Source organism: Chiloscyllium punctatum, chromosome 13 (assembly GCF_047496795.1).
Source record: "Chiloscyllium punctatum isolate Juve2018m chromosome 13, sChiPun1.3, whole genome shotgun sequence".
Lineage (NCBI taxonomy): Eukaryota > Metazoa > Chordata > Chondrichthyes > Orectolobiformes > Hemiscylliidae > Chiloscyllium > Chiloscyllium punctatum.
The window spans coordinates 89,219,786-89,232,512 of record NC_092751.1 but is presented as its reverse complement, the minus strand read 5'-3'; the positions used below and the strand labels follow the sequence as shown (position 1 = coordinate 89,232,512).

The 12,727-nt window shown below is 43.7% G+C and overlaps 1 protein-coding gene across 7 annotated transcripts in view; it reads left to right on the top strand.

Moving 5' to 3' along the window:
• ptpn20 (protein tyrosine phosphatase non-receptor type 20) overlaps positions 1–12,727 on the top strand; it is a 436,259-nt gene that overhangs the window by 232,405 nt on the left and 191,127 nt on the right. For all 7 annotated transcript variants that reach the window (XM_072583170.1, XM_072583173.1, XM_072583172.1 and 4 more), the window contains 3 exons: positions 2,035–2,138; positions 7,144–7,236; positions 12,591–12,698. In XM_072583170.1, the coding sequence (XP_072439271.1) occupies positions 2,035–2,138; positions 7,144–7,236; positions 12,591–12,698 (305 nt within the window). The remainder of the gene's footprint in view (positions 1–2,034; positions 2,139–7,143; positions 7,237–12,590; positions 12,699–12,727) is intronic.

Sequence of the window (12,727 nt, the reverse complement as noted above, 5' to 3'; positions counted from 1 at the left end):
GAGGGGCAAAGAATAAAAGGGAACCTGAGGGCAACTTTTTTTGCACAGAGGGTGGTACACATATGGAATGAGCTGCCAATGGAAGTGGTTGAGGTTGACGCATTAACAACATGTAAAAGATATTTGGACAAGTACATGGATAAGAAAGGTTTAAAAGGATATGGGCAAAGTATAAACGGACATTTTGGTCAGCATGGACCAGTTTGAATCAAAAGGCCTGTCTCCGTGCTGTAGGACTCTCTGACTCTATCTTCAGCTTCCGCAGTTCTTTGTTTCATTAAAATATAATGCTGAGTCACTTTCGGAGATATTGACTGAGAAATTCCAATTGGGTTGGAAGCCCTATTTCCAAATGTACTTAGAGTGAAACTGTTCACGTTAATCTTTTGGTTCGTTCTGTCCTGGACAAGTGCCTGTTGCGAAGGAGCTGAGAGCTGCTCATGTAACATCACAGCCAGTAAAACGGAGAGAGTCAACTTGGAAATCACAACCCCTTGCTGCAGCTGTATTCTGAAGGTTAAAGGCCTCGTTAACATCTAATAAGAAAAATACATGAGGTTCAAGTGAGATGAGGGTGTCAGGTGGGAGAGGGACAAAGGTTATAGGGAGGGAAGGGTTTGGGTGGTGATGGGTGAGGCGTTTGGGTGGTGATGGGTGAGGGGGTTTAGGGTGTCAGGTGGGAGAGGGACAAAGGTTGCAGGAAGAGAGGGGTTTGGGTGGTGATGGGTGAGGGGTTTAGGGTGGCAGTTGGGAGAGGGACAAAGGTTTCAGGGAGAGGGGGTTTGGTGGTGATGGGTGAGGGGTTTAGGGTGGCAAGTGGGAGAAGAGGATGAAGGTGTCAGGTAGGTGAGGGTAAGAGTGGTAGGGAAAGAGGTTGTTAAGGTGGCAGGTGCTTGAAGGATAAGAGTAATGGAGAGAAGAGAAAAGGGTTTGGTGAGGGGTTTAGGTGACATATAGGTGAGAGGTCAGGGTGGCAGGAGAGACAGCTGAGGGTTGGCTGGTGGGCAGGGATTTGGATTTGGGAAGACCCCAAAGACCTTTAATAAAGTTACTTACAGTGACAGCTAGGGTAATACCACAATAATGACCCCAAAATATCTCTAGACCCTTAATTAAGGGTTGAGGGATAATGAGACTGAACTTACATGCAACTCTTTGGCCTCACCCACCCTCATGAGGGTCCACCCATATTTTGAGAAGTTGTAAAATCATTGAATCTTAAAATCCCTAATGTGGAAGCAGGCCATTCGGCCCACTGAGTCCACATCTGAAGCGCATCCCGCCCATACTCAACCCCCTCCCCTGTAGCTCTGCATTTTGAGTCACTAATCCACCTAGACACTAAAGATTTATAAGGATGTTGCCAGGGTTGGAGTATTTGAGCTATAGGGAGAGGCTGAACAGGCTGGGGCTGTTTTCCCTGGAGCGTCGAAGGCTGAGGGGTGACCTTATAGAGGTTTAGAAAATCATGAGGGGCATGGATAGGATAAATAGACAAAGTCTTTTCCCTGGGGTCAGGGAGTCCAGAACTAGAAGGCATAGGTTTAGGATGAGAGGGGAAAGATATAAAAGAGACCTCAGGAGCAATTTGTTTTCACACAGAGGATGGTACGTGTGTGGAATGAGCTGCCAGAGGAAGTGGTGGAGGCTGGTACAATTGCAATATTTAAAAGGCATTTTGATGGTTATAGAAAAGGTTTGGAGGGATATGGGCCAGGTGCTGGCAGGTGGGACTAGATTGGGTTGGGATATCTGGTCAGCATGGACAAGTTGGACCGAAGGGTCTGTTTCTGTGCTGTACATCTCTATGACTCTATGGACAATTTAGCATGGCCAATCCATCTAATCTCACTGTAGGAACTTGTAGGTAAAGCATTAGCAATTTATACAGATTGCCATGATTAGCAGAAATTTGAGCAATGCCTGGTCTTTTAGGAGAAGCAACACTTCACCACTGGATGGTCCCTGGTTTGGCCTGAACATGTGCTCACTGTGTAAGAGTCCAAGTTAATGGAAGCTCTTTTTCTCTTGCAGCAGAGCAGCTGATGTCCCTCAATCTGAAATTCTCACCTCCTCGAGAGAAAGGTGTCGATACTTGGGTCTGCAGGATGTGACTCCAGGTCAAAGTGATGTGACTGGTAAGTTCAGAAGAGAGATTCTGTGTGTACAAAAGGAATTTTTTTTATTAAACCCAACTCCTGTTGTGGAGGGAAGGTGAGGCCATTTTATGAACTGTTCCAGGAACAGAGTTTCATTGCGAGTGTCCATCAGCAGAATGCCCATGTTCTCAATATGGAATCATTCAGAAAGTAAGGAGGCAGAGGATACAGGGAAATTTGGCTGTCTGGATACAAAATTGGCTGGCCCATAGAAGACAGAGGGTGGTAGTAGATGGAAAGTATTCAGCCTGGAGCTTGGTGACCAGTGATGTTCCACAGCAATCTGTTCTGGGACCTCTGCCCTTTGTGAGTTTTATAAGTGACTTGGATGAGGAAGTGGAAGGGTGGGTTAATAAGTTTGACGAAGACATGAAGGTTGGTGGAGTTGTGGATAATGTAGAGGGCTGTTGTCGGTTGCAGTGGAACACTGACACAATGCAGAGCTGGGCTGATAAGCGGCAGATGGTGGTCAACCTGGAGAAGTGTGCAGTGCTTCATTTTGGAAGGTCAAATTTGAATGCAGAATACAGGGTTAAAGGCAAGATTCTTGGCTGTGTGGAGGAACAGAGGGACCTTGTGGATCCACTTCCACAGATCCCTCAAAGTTGCTAAGTTGATAAGGAGGTGTATGGTGTGTTGGCATTCATTAGCAGGGGGATTGAGTTTAAGAGCCGCAGTTTATGCTGCAGCTTTACAAAGCCCTGTTTAGACCACACTTGGAATATTGTGTTCAGTTCTGGTTGCCTCATTATAGAAAGGATGTGGAAGCTTTAGGGAGGGTACAGAGGAGATTTACCAGAATGTTAGACCATAAGACATAGGAGTGGAAGTAAGGTCATTTGGCCTATCGAGTCCACTCCGCCATTCAATCACGACTGATGGGCATTTCAACTCCACTTACCCGCATTCTCCCCATAGCCCTTAATTCCTTGTAACATTCCTTGTTGCCTGGACTGGAGGGCATGTTGTCTGAAGAAAGGTTGAGCGAGTTAGGGCTTTTCTGAATAGAGCGAAGAAGGATGAGAGGTGACTTGGTAGAGGTGTGCAAGATGATGAGTGGCATAGATAGAGTGGATCGGCAGAGACTTTTTCCTATGGTGGAAATGGCTATCAAGAGGGGGCATAATTTTAAGGTAACTGGAGGAAGGTTTAGGGGAGATGTCAGAGGTAGGTTCTTTACACAGAGAGTGGTGGGTGCGTAAAATGCACTGCTAGCAGTGGGAGTAGATTCAGATACATTAAAGACATTTCAGCGATAAGCTAATGAATGATAGTGAAATGAAGGGTATGTAGGTTCATCTGATCTTAGAGTAGGATAAAAGGCCGGCACAGCATTAAGGGCTGAAGGGCCTGTACTGTGCTGTACTACTCTATGTTCTATGTTCTAATATGCTCTAGAACAATTTTGTAATGTTCTTTTTATAAATGCTGGAAACATTCTGAATATTTTAAAGGTTGCACGTCATGAATCAAAATGGCACACGATGCGAACTTAAAATGGGATATAGTTGACGCTTGTTTGTCATTGTGCCTGTCTCCAGAAAGGGTTATTATAACGTGCAAAATTATCCCATCCAGTGGATATCGATGTAGACTGTAGCACATAAAGTGTGGGATATTGTAACCTCTACAAGGGCCCTGCACTATAACCCATGCAGGCAATTATCTTTTATATCTAGTGCACCAGAATGACCTTTACTTAAAGAGTAAGTTCCCATCCTATTTCCCATCTACATCTTGGCCCTTGGCAAAATCATCTAAAGAGAGGAACTGAAGTCTCCCCACTGGGTGTAACTTGTGATCCAGCTGCAAATTTTGCTCATTTTTGGAAGTGTCCTACATTCTTCAAATTTCTAATGACTCCAAACTTGACTACTCCAATAGAAAAATAAAATACTGAGACCGGAAATAAAAGCAGAAATGACAACACCTGTGGAAAGGGAGAACTGGAGTTTATGTATGCTTCACATGTATTAGAAGTGAAAAGTGACCTTTTGTTTCTGTCTCAACTATATTAAAGCTCACCTGGCTGGCCTTCCATCTTAATCTGAACATACCCTATGATTATCTTTATTGAGTTCACGGGCTATAGGTTATGGGCAGCAACATTTTAAAATATTTTTGCACGTAACTTACAAGGGTCTAGGTGGAAACTTTCAGTTTTTTGCCTGGCTACGCGACATTCGAGGGAACATTACCTCACTCTGCTTAGCACCAACAAAAGGAGAAAGTGAGGACTGCAGATGCTGGAGATCAGAGCTGAAAATGTGTTGCTGGAAAAGCGCAGCAGGTCAGGCAGCATCCAAGGAACAGGAGAATTGACGTTTCAGGCATGAGCCCTGCTTCAGGAATGTGAAGAAGGGCTCATGCCGGAAACATCAATTCTCCTGCTTTTTGGATGCTGCCTGACCATCTGCGCTTTTCCAGCAACACATTTTCAGCTAGCACCAACAAAACCTTGGCTGTACCATACTCTAATTCATATTGAGTCCTGTTCACTATTTGTACCTGCACTCACACCCACATGCCATCCCACAAGACCGTGACAAAAGTAAACTATCTCTGCCTCCTTGTCTTTCTGGAATTGGCTCTAGTCTTTGACATAGTTGACTGTACCATCCTGTTTCATTATGGGTGACTTTACTCTCACTTGGTTGCATTTATATCTATCAAATTACAGCCAGATAATCACTTGCAAAAAAAACACAGAGAATGCTGGAGAAACTCAACAGGTCTGGCAGTATCTGTGGGGAGAAAAACAGAGTATATACTACAGTATGACTCTTCTTCACAACTCCAGCGCAGTATAGTGTTTTATGTCATTTGCACAGATCTTCTCTTCCTATTCCCATACTGTTAGCTCTGTTCTTCCCCCAAAGGTGTACCGTTGGATGCTCCTATCTCTCTATGTGCTGACCCCTGGCGGCATTATCCATTAATAGAGCAGACATGGCAAAGATGTTTCCATTAGTAGGAGAGACGAGGACCTGAGGGCACAGCCTCAGAATGAAGGGACAACACTCTAGAATTGAGATTAGATTAGATTCCCTTCAGTATGGAAGCAGGCTGTTTGGCCCAACAAGTCCACACTAACCGTCTGAAGAGAAACCCACCCAGACCCACCATATTTACACCTGACTAATGCACCTAACGCTGTGGGCAATTCACCTAACCTGCACATCTTTGGATTGTGAGAAGAAACTCATGCAGATGCAGGGAGAATGTGCAAACGCTACACAGACAGTCACCCAAGGCTGGAAATCAAAACGGGGTCCCTGGCGCTGTGAGGCAGCAGTGCTAACCACTGAGCCACCATGCCAAATTTCTTCAGCCAGAAGTAAATCTTTGGTATTAATTGCTGAACGAGTCTGTGGAGGCTAAGTCGTTGAGTGGATTGAAGACAGAGATAGATAAGTTCTTGATTAGTAGAAGGATTAAAGGTTAAGAGGAGAAGGCAGGAGAATGGGAAACATATCAGCCATGATTGAACAGCAGGGCAGACTCTGTGCTGAATGGCCTAATTCTGCTCTTATGTCTTATGGTCTCATGGTCTACTGTCTCTCAATTGCTCCATTGTTATTGAATTATCAGGCTGCTTTTCTTGACTAGTCCAATATGCATTTTCCTGGTTTCCTCAATCTACCCTCTGTAAAATCCTGAGGCAGTCCAAAATTCAGTTGTCTGCATCTTAACTTGCACCTCTTGCTACTCCTGTCTTACCCCTGCACTCGCTGACCTACAGTGTCTCCCAGTCCAATATCTTGATTTTAAGATTGTCATCCTCATTTTCATACTTTTAACTCTCCCTATCGCTGTAATTTTCCCGAACTTGACAATCCTCTGAGATATCTGCTCTCTTCTAGTTAACAATCTTGTGCATTCCCAGTCATAATTGCTTTCCCGGTGGTGAACACTGTCTTCCCTGGAGGTGGTGGTGGTGGGGGGGGGGGGGGGGGGGTCCCCAAACTCTAGATTTCATCTTTACACCTCTCCAATATTTTGTTTGTATTTTAAGATACAGTAGACTTCTGAACCCACGGATTCGATTTCTGCAATTTGAGTTACCCGCAGTTTACTGCAGCCCGAAAATATTACATGGAACATTCTAGAAATAGTTCCAGGGGGCTGCCGGAGAGGTAAATATCCCGTTTAAATGATAGGGTTTGCCACTATTTATGGTTTCGTGCATCAACGGTAGGTCTTGGAATGTATCACCCACAGATACAGGGGACATCTGTACTTGTTAAAACCCAGCAGTTTGACTGAGCTGTTAGCCACATGATTCCAATGTCTCATTTTATGTCTCAGTATCAACTTCTGTGTGATTACATCTGTGCCTTCTGACATTGTCCCACTTTGAAGGCCTGTTAGTGGTGGGAGTAGTTTCTTCTGTAAAAATATCAAGGCTACGAAAACTTGCGTTCATCTCATGCTTTCAGCATTATAACATATTGCAGAGCAAAGGCAGGTACTGAATCAGGGAAGGAGACACCAGGGTGCAGAGTTAGATTCTAGGAACAGCCTAAAAAGGAGGAGGGAGTTGGAGAGTGAAGATCCAGACAGTTGAAAGGTAAATCAGTGGAAATGGAAGGCACACAAAAGACCAGAGTTGAGGTATCTTCGATTATTGATTCTTTTTCTTAACTACTCACACATAGGATGTGGGCATCACTGGCCAGACCAGCATTTACCACCCAACTTTTATACCCAGCGGGCAGTTAAGAGTCAACCATATTGCTGTTCATTTGGATCCAGGCCGGGTAATTTTTTTTGTGCCAATTGACAGTGACATGGTCACCATCAGAAAAGTTTCCCTTTCCCCCAGATTTTTAATGAATTAAAATTTCGCCATTGGCCGTGATGGGATTTGAAACCTTGCCCCCGAGAGCACTAAGCTGGGTTTAACCTATTCAGTTTTAATTAACATATAGCAATGTCGGTGTTGTTTTCTTTCTGACATCTCACAAGTACCTTTTATTCACAGGGGCATCAGAAAATAAACTGGACACTGAGATGACTATACCTGAGAGGGAGATTGTCTTTGTGACTCTGAAGAAAGATCCCAAAGTTGGTTTTGGTATGTTAAATAATTGACCTTCATCTTATTTATCAGATTTTCCTATTGGCCTAAAGATTACTGGTAAAATAATGTTGATCCCACCAGCTCTTATTTATGCATAAATGATGCAAGAAATTCAGACAAGGGCAGGCACACATTAAAATGCAGAACTCCAAAAGTTGCAAACCGGGTTATGCTGCTCTAACATAACCTTCATGAAAATGTTATCTCCTTGCTGGCTGAGCATGCACATCAGTGAATAGCAAGGGGTAGATATGAGCTAAATTTACCACAAAGATTTACATAAGGACATCTGAACCTGGAGCAATTCAGCCCCTATTCTGCCATTTAATACAATCCTGGTTCATCCTCTCTCAGCCTCAACTCCACCTTCCCTGCCCGTTCCTCATGACCTTCAACCCATTACTAATTAAAAATCTGTCAATCTCCACCTTAAATTTACTCAATGTCCTGGCATCCACCACACTCTTGAATTACCTTGAATTAAGGCGGACAGTTTAAAACATAACCTTATGGAATCAAATGTCATAAGAAATCTCATTCCTTCAGCTATGGGGGACTGCAGATTATATTGCTTTAAAAAAAATCTATTTCCCATTTCTCTCTCTCTTATTCCAATCCACTCTTGCCTTTCTCCAAATTTCTGTTGAATTCACCATTTTACATTAGACAGCCCTGTTCAAACTGTGCACTATTTCAAACATTGGAGACTGATTGGTTAAGAAGATGTGCAATTGCTTCCTGTGTATTGTGTGTAGCTGCTTTTAAGCCCAAAGTGCTATAATGTGAATGAGGACACCTTTCTGGTCTAATCAGAAGAGTCTTGTTGAGTAAACAATGAGTTCTGAGGAAGGGTCACTCTACCTGAAATGTTATCTCTGATTTCTCTCCAGAGATGCTGTCAGACCTGCTGAGCTTTTCCAGCAATTTCTGTTTTTGTTTCTGATTTACAGCATCAACAGTTCTTTCTGATCTTGTGACGTTTATTGCCTCACTGCAAGCATTTACAGATATGAACTACATTCCCTCAGAGACTGTTGGGTCAAAATCCTGCAATTCCTTCCCTACTAGTGCTCTGAGTATCCCTTTAACACATAGACTGTAGCAGTTCAAATAGGCAATTCATCAGCACTTTCTCCAGGGCACTTAGGGATGGACACCGTGGGCGGCACGGTGGCACAGTGGTTAGCACTGCTGCCTCGCAGCGCTGGAGACCCGGGTTCAATTCCCGCCTCAGGCGACTGACTGTGTGGAGTTTGCACGTTCTCCCCGTGTCTGCGTGGGTTTCCTCCGGGTGCTCCGGTTTCCTCCCACAGTCCAAAGATGTGCAGGTCAGGTGAATTGGCCATGCTAAATTGCCCGTAGTGTTAGGTAAGGGGTAGATGTAGATGTAGGGGTATGGGCGGGTTACGCTTCGGCGGGGCGGTGTGGACTTGTTGGGCCGAAGGGCCTGTTTCCACATTGTAAGTAATCTAATCTAATCTAATCTAATCAAATAAACTGGCCTAGCCAGTAATCCCCTCACCCACTGAACAAAACAAAGTCTGACAAAGTGACAATAAGACTCCTTTAATTTTGGAACTGTTTTGTCCCTAACATTATATTCATGTCCTCCAGGCGAACACCACTCATCATGAAAAATTAATCATCTCCAGGACCTGTTCTTCTTCATTCCATAAACATAAAAAGCAAACGACACCTCGTCGCAATTAGAATGGAACATGATTGATCATTGCATAGGATTTGTTTGGGTTTTGAAGGCATGTCATTAATTTAAGAATTAGAGTGAACCTTTCCCAATCAGAGACAGCACTGGTTAGATATTCTACGTGGTAGGAAGCCAATCAACAGTTTAATATAAACGTGCGATCATTTTTCCTTGAGATTGCTGTTTATTTTAAACAGTGACAAGTTAAGTACATTTTTCCTTCATTGAAGTCTTTCAAGTGTAATGACTTCACCTCTAAGCCTTTGGGTAAATTAGTCTATGACTAAATTGATTAACTGTTGCTTAGGTCTCTCTGGAGGCCAGATCCGATTTATAACTATTTGTCTCAACATATCCAGTACAAACAATAAATATATTTTCACGAAAACCAATAAATTATACAGGAGGTGGTATGTAATGTGCATGGGTTTGTCTCTTGTGTAGCCTAACCCTTTCTGTACCCAGGGAAAGGTCTGTGAAGAAATATTTGCCATCAGGCTCCTGACTGATTTATTGAAAGTCATGGTTGAGTTGAGAGACTGCATTGCAGATTATGCACTGTGCTGCTCAACCTGTCAAGATTCAAGCACTCCAAGTGTGATTCACAACCCTTGGGTTAAAAATGTGACCCCTTTTAATTATTCCCCTCAGTACACAGGGACCTGGGGAAATGGTGGCATTGAGGTAATATCGTTGGGCTCGTAATCCAGTTAATTCTCTGCAGGGATGAGTTCGAATCCCAAGTCAGCTGGTGAAGTTTAAATGCAGTTAATTAAATCTGGAATTGAAAGCTGGTCTATGTGCTGAGGCATTCATCAACTTTTGCAAAAATGCAGTCTAGTTCACAAATGCCCCTTCAGGGAAGGCAATCTGCTCTCCTTACCTGGTCTGGCTTTTATGTGGCTTCAGATTCATAGCGATGTGTAAACCTTAATTGCCCTCCTTCTGTCGGATTACATCCATGTCTTGCGACATTGTCCCACTTTCAAGACCTGTTTGGTTTATGATTTTATAAATCTCTATAAAGTCACCTCTCAGCCTCTGATGCTTCGGAGAGTAGTTTCTTCTGTTAACTATGTGCAGGTTACAACAAATTGCATTCATCTAATCCCTTCAGCATTATATAATTTCACAAGTTAAAACTCCAAACTGATTCAAAGGAGGAGTCATCAGGGCACAAAAGTAGATTCCTTAAAAGCGGGGTGGGGGGGGAGAGAAACAGTTGAGGAGGGGAATGAATCTGTTGTTCTTACCTGCGCTGCTTACATGTGACTCCAGACTCACAGCAGTTTGGGTGAGTCTTAACAGCCAGCAACCCGTAAAAAGGATTTTAAAAAAGCCTCTAGCCATGTTTTAATGCAACATTTTCGGAATTAATAATATTTGGAGGTGAGTCTCAAGCTAATTGTTGAACAATCAGAAAGACCTTAGAGTTCAGATTCATAGCTCCTTGCAAGTGGAATCGTAGGTAGATAGGGTAGGAAAGAAGACATCTAGTACCCTTGCTTTTATTGGTCAGAGCATTGAGTACAGGGGTTAGGAGGTTATGTTGCGGTTGTATAGGACATTGGTTAGGCCACTGTTGGAATATTGCATGCAATTCTAGTCTCCTTCCTATCGGAAAGATGTTGTGAAATTTGAAAGGATTCGGAAAAAGTTTACAAGGATATTGCCAGAGTTAGTGGTTTTTAGCAATAGGGAGAGGCTGAACAGGTTAGGGCTGTTTTCCCTGGAGCGTCAGAGGCTGAGGGGTGACCTTATAGAGGTTTATAAAAACATGAGGGGCATGAATAGAATAAATAGGCAAGGTCTATTCCCCAGGGTGGGGGAGTTCAAAACTAAAGGGCATAGATTTAAGATGAAAGGGAAAAGACTTAAAAGGGACCTAAGGGACAACATTTTCATTCAGAGGGCGGTACGTGTATGGAATGAGCTGCCAGAGGAAGTGTTGGAGGCTGGTACATTACAATGTTTAAAAGGCACCTGGATGGGTATATGAATAGGTTTTAGAGGGATATGGGCCAAACGCTGGCAAATGGGACGAGATTAATTTAGGATATATCAGTTGGACTGAAGGTTATGTGTCTGTGCTGTACACCTCTTTGACTCTATCCCATGAAAAGGATTTCTAAAAAAATCTCCAAACAATTTTACTCTGTTTGAAATAATGAAACATTTTCTGAGGTAATAAAACATTCAGAGGTTAGTCTCAAGCTATTTGCTCCTAAATGGTAAGGTTTAATGAAGAGTCATTGCTTGGTTCTGGTCATATGAAAGATAGGAGAGATATGAAAGGCCTGATTTTAATTCATGAGGATGGACTGGTGAGCTGGTACAAAAGCGGTGAGGTGAATGACAAATGATTGTAATCTTTGTACTATGGGAGTCAAGAGATTTTAATTGTCAGGGACTGTCTAGGTTGACCTCACTGGGCTCCAGTTCAAGGAGAAACAGATTATCGAGCAGCAGGAGGCTGCCACTAAGGACTGACTGGGAGAAAGTGGGGACTGCAGATGCTGGAGATCAGAGTCAGAGGGTGTCGGGCTGGAAAAGCACAGCCAGTCCAGCAGCATCCGAGGAGCAGGGGAGCCGGCGTTTCGAGCATATTCCTGATGAAGAGCTTATGCTTGAAACATCGACTCTTCTGCTCCTCGGATACTGCCTGACCGACTGTGCTTTTCCAGCGCCCCACACTTTTTGACTCTGGGGACTGACGGCAGGATAGATAAGGTACTTGGGTAATGGGCTGTGGGGAAGTTTGAGAGGGCTGCCCAGTCTGAGGTAAGGCTGTGGTAGACTCCTTGGGGCTGTGGGGTAGAAGGCCAAAGCTTTTCTTCCGAGGCTCAGGAGCTGAGGTTCAATTTCTCACCCACTGTTTCTGCCCGGCTGGGAAAACCAAACAAAGTCAAGCCAAAAATCAGAAATTGCTGGAGAAACTGAGTAGGTGTAGCAGAATTATGGAGAGAGAAAGACAGGGTTAATGTTTTGAGTCTAGTGACTCTATTCTGACAAAGGGTCACTGGACTCAATACATTAACTGTGTCCTCCTCTCAGTCCTTTTCTCGAAGTCTGAGAAATGCTTGAGAAATGTTGATGCGGTGAAGTGAATAAGTTGTAATAAGCGAGTGAGGAAGATTTGCAATGCATTGTGTCATTTCTCTGTCTCTGAGCCAAAGGTCCAGGTTTGACTTTCATGGTGGGATTGGCTGGCCAAAGATGGCATTCATAACGTGATCAGCAGGTTATTTACCTGTATGTAGAAGATTGAGTGACTCTCTTAATCAGTCAGGCTTGACTACAGCATGTGGTGACAGGGTGCTGAACTGTTCTGGGAAAAACTAGCCCTGGAAACAATTGTAAGTGTGTGCTTTGTCGGTCTCACAGGGGAGAACCCAGGAAGAACTGAGGGAGTAAATGTGTATGGAGCATCAGATTTACAGAATCCTCAAAATTGTTATGGTGTGGAAGGAGTCCACTTGGCCCTCTCTCTGTTTCTTTTACTGAGTGCCAATATTCTCACATCCCGTGCACTATTTCTGTCCAAATAATCATCCAGTTCTCTCTTGAATTTCTCAGTTGAAGTTGCCTTCCACTACAGTTCCAGCCAGTGCATTCCAGATCCGAACTCTGCCTTTCTTTGCAGGATTTCAGATTGTTGGAGGAGAGCGCACTGGGAAACTGGACCTGGGGATCTTTCTTACATCAATCACACCAGGAGGCCCAGCAGACAAAGATGGACGTGTTAAAGAAGGTGACCACCAATTCTTGAAAGCGTTTTGT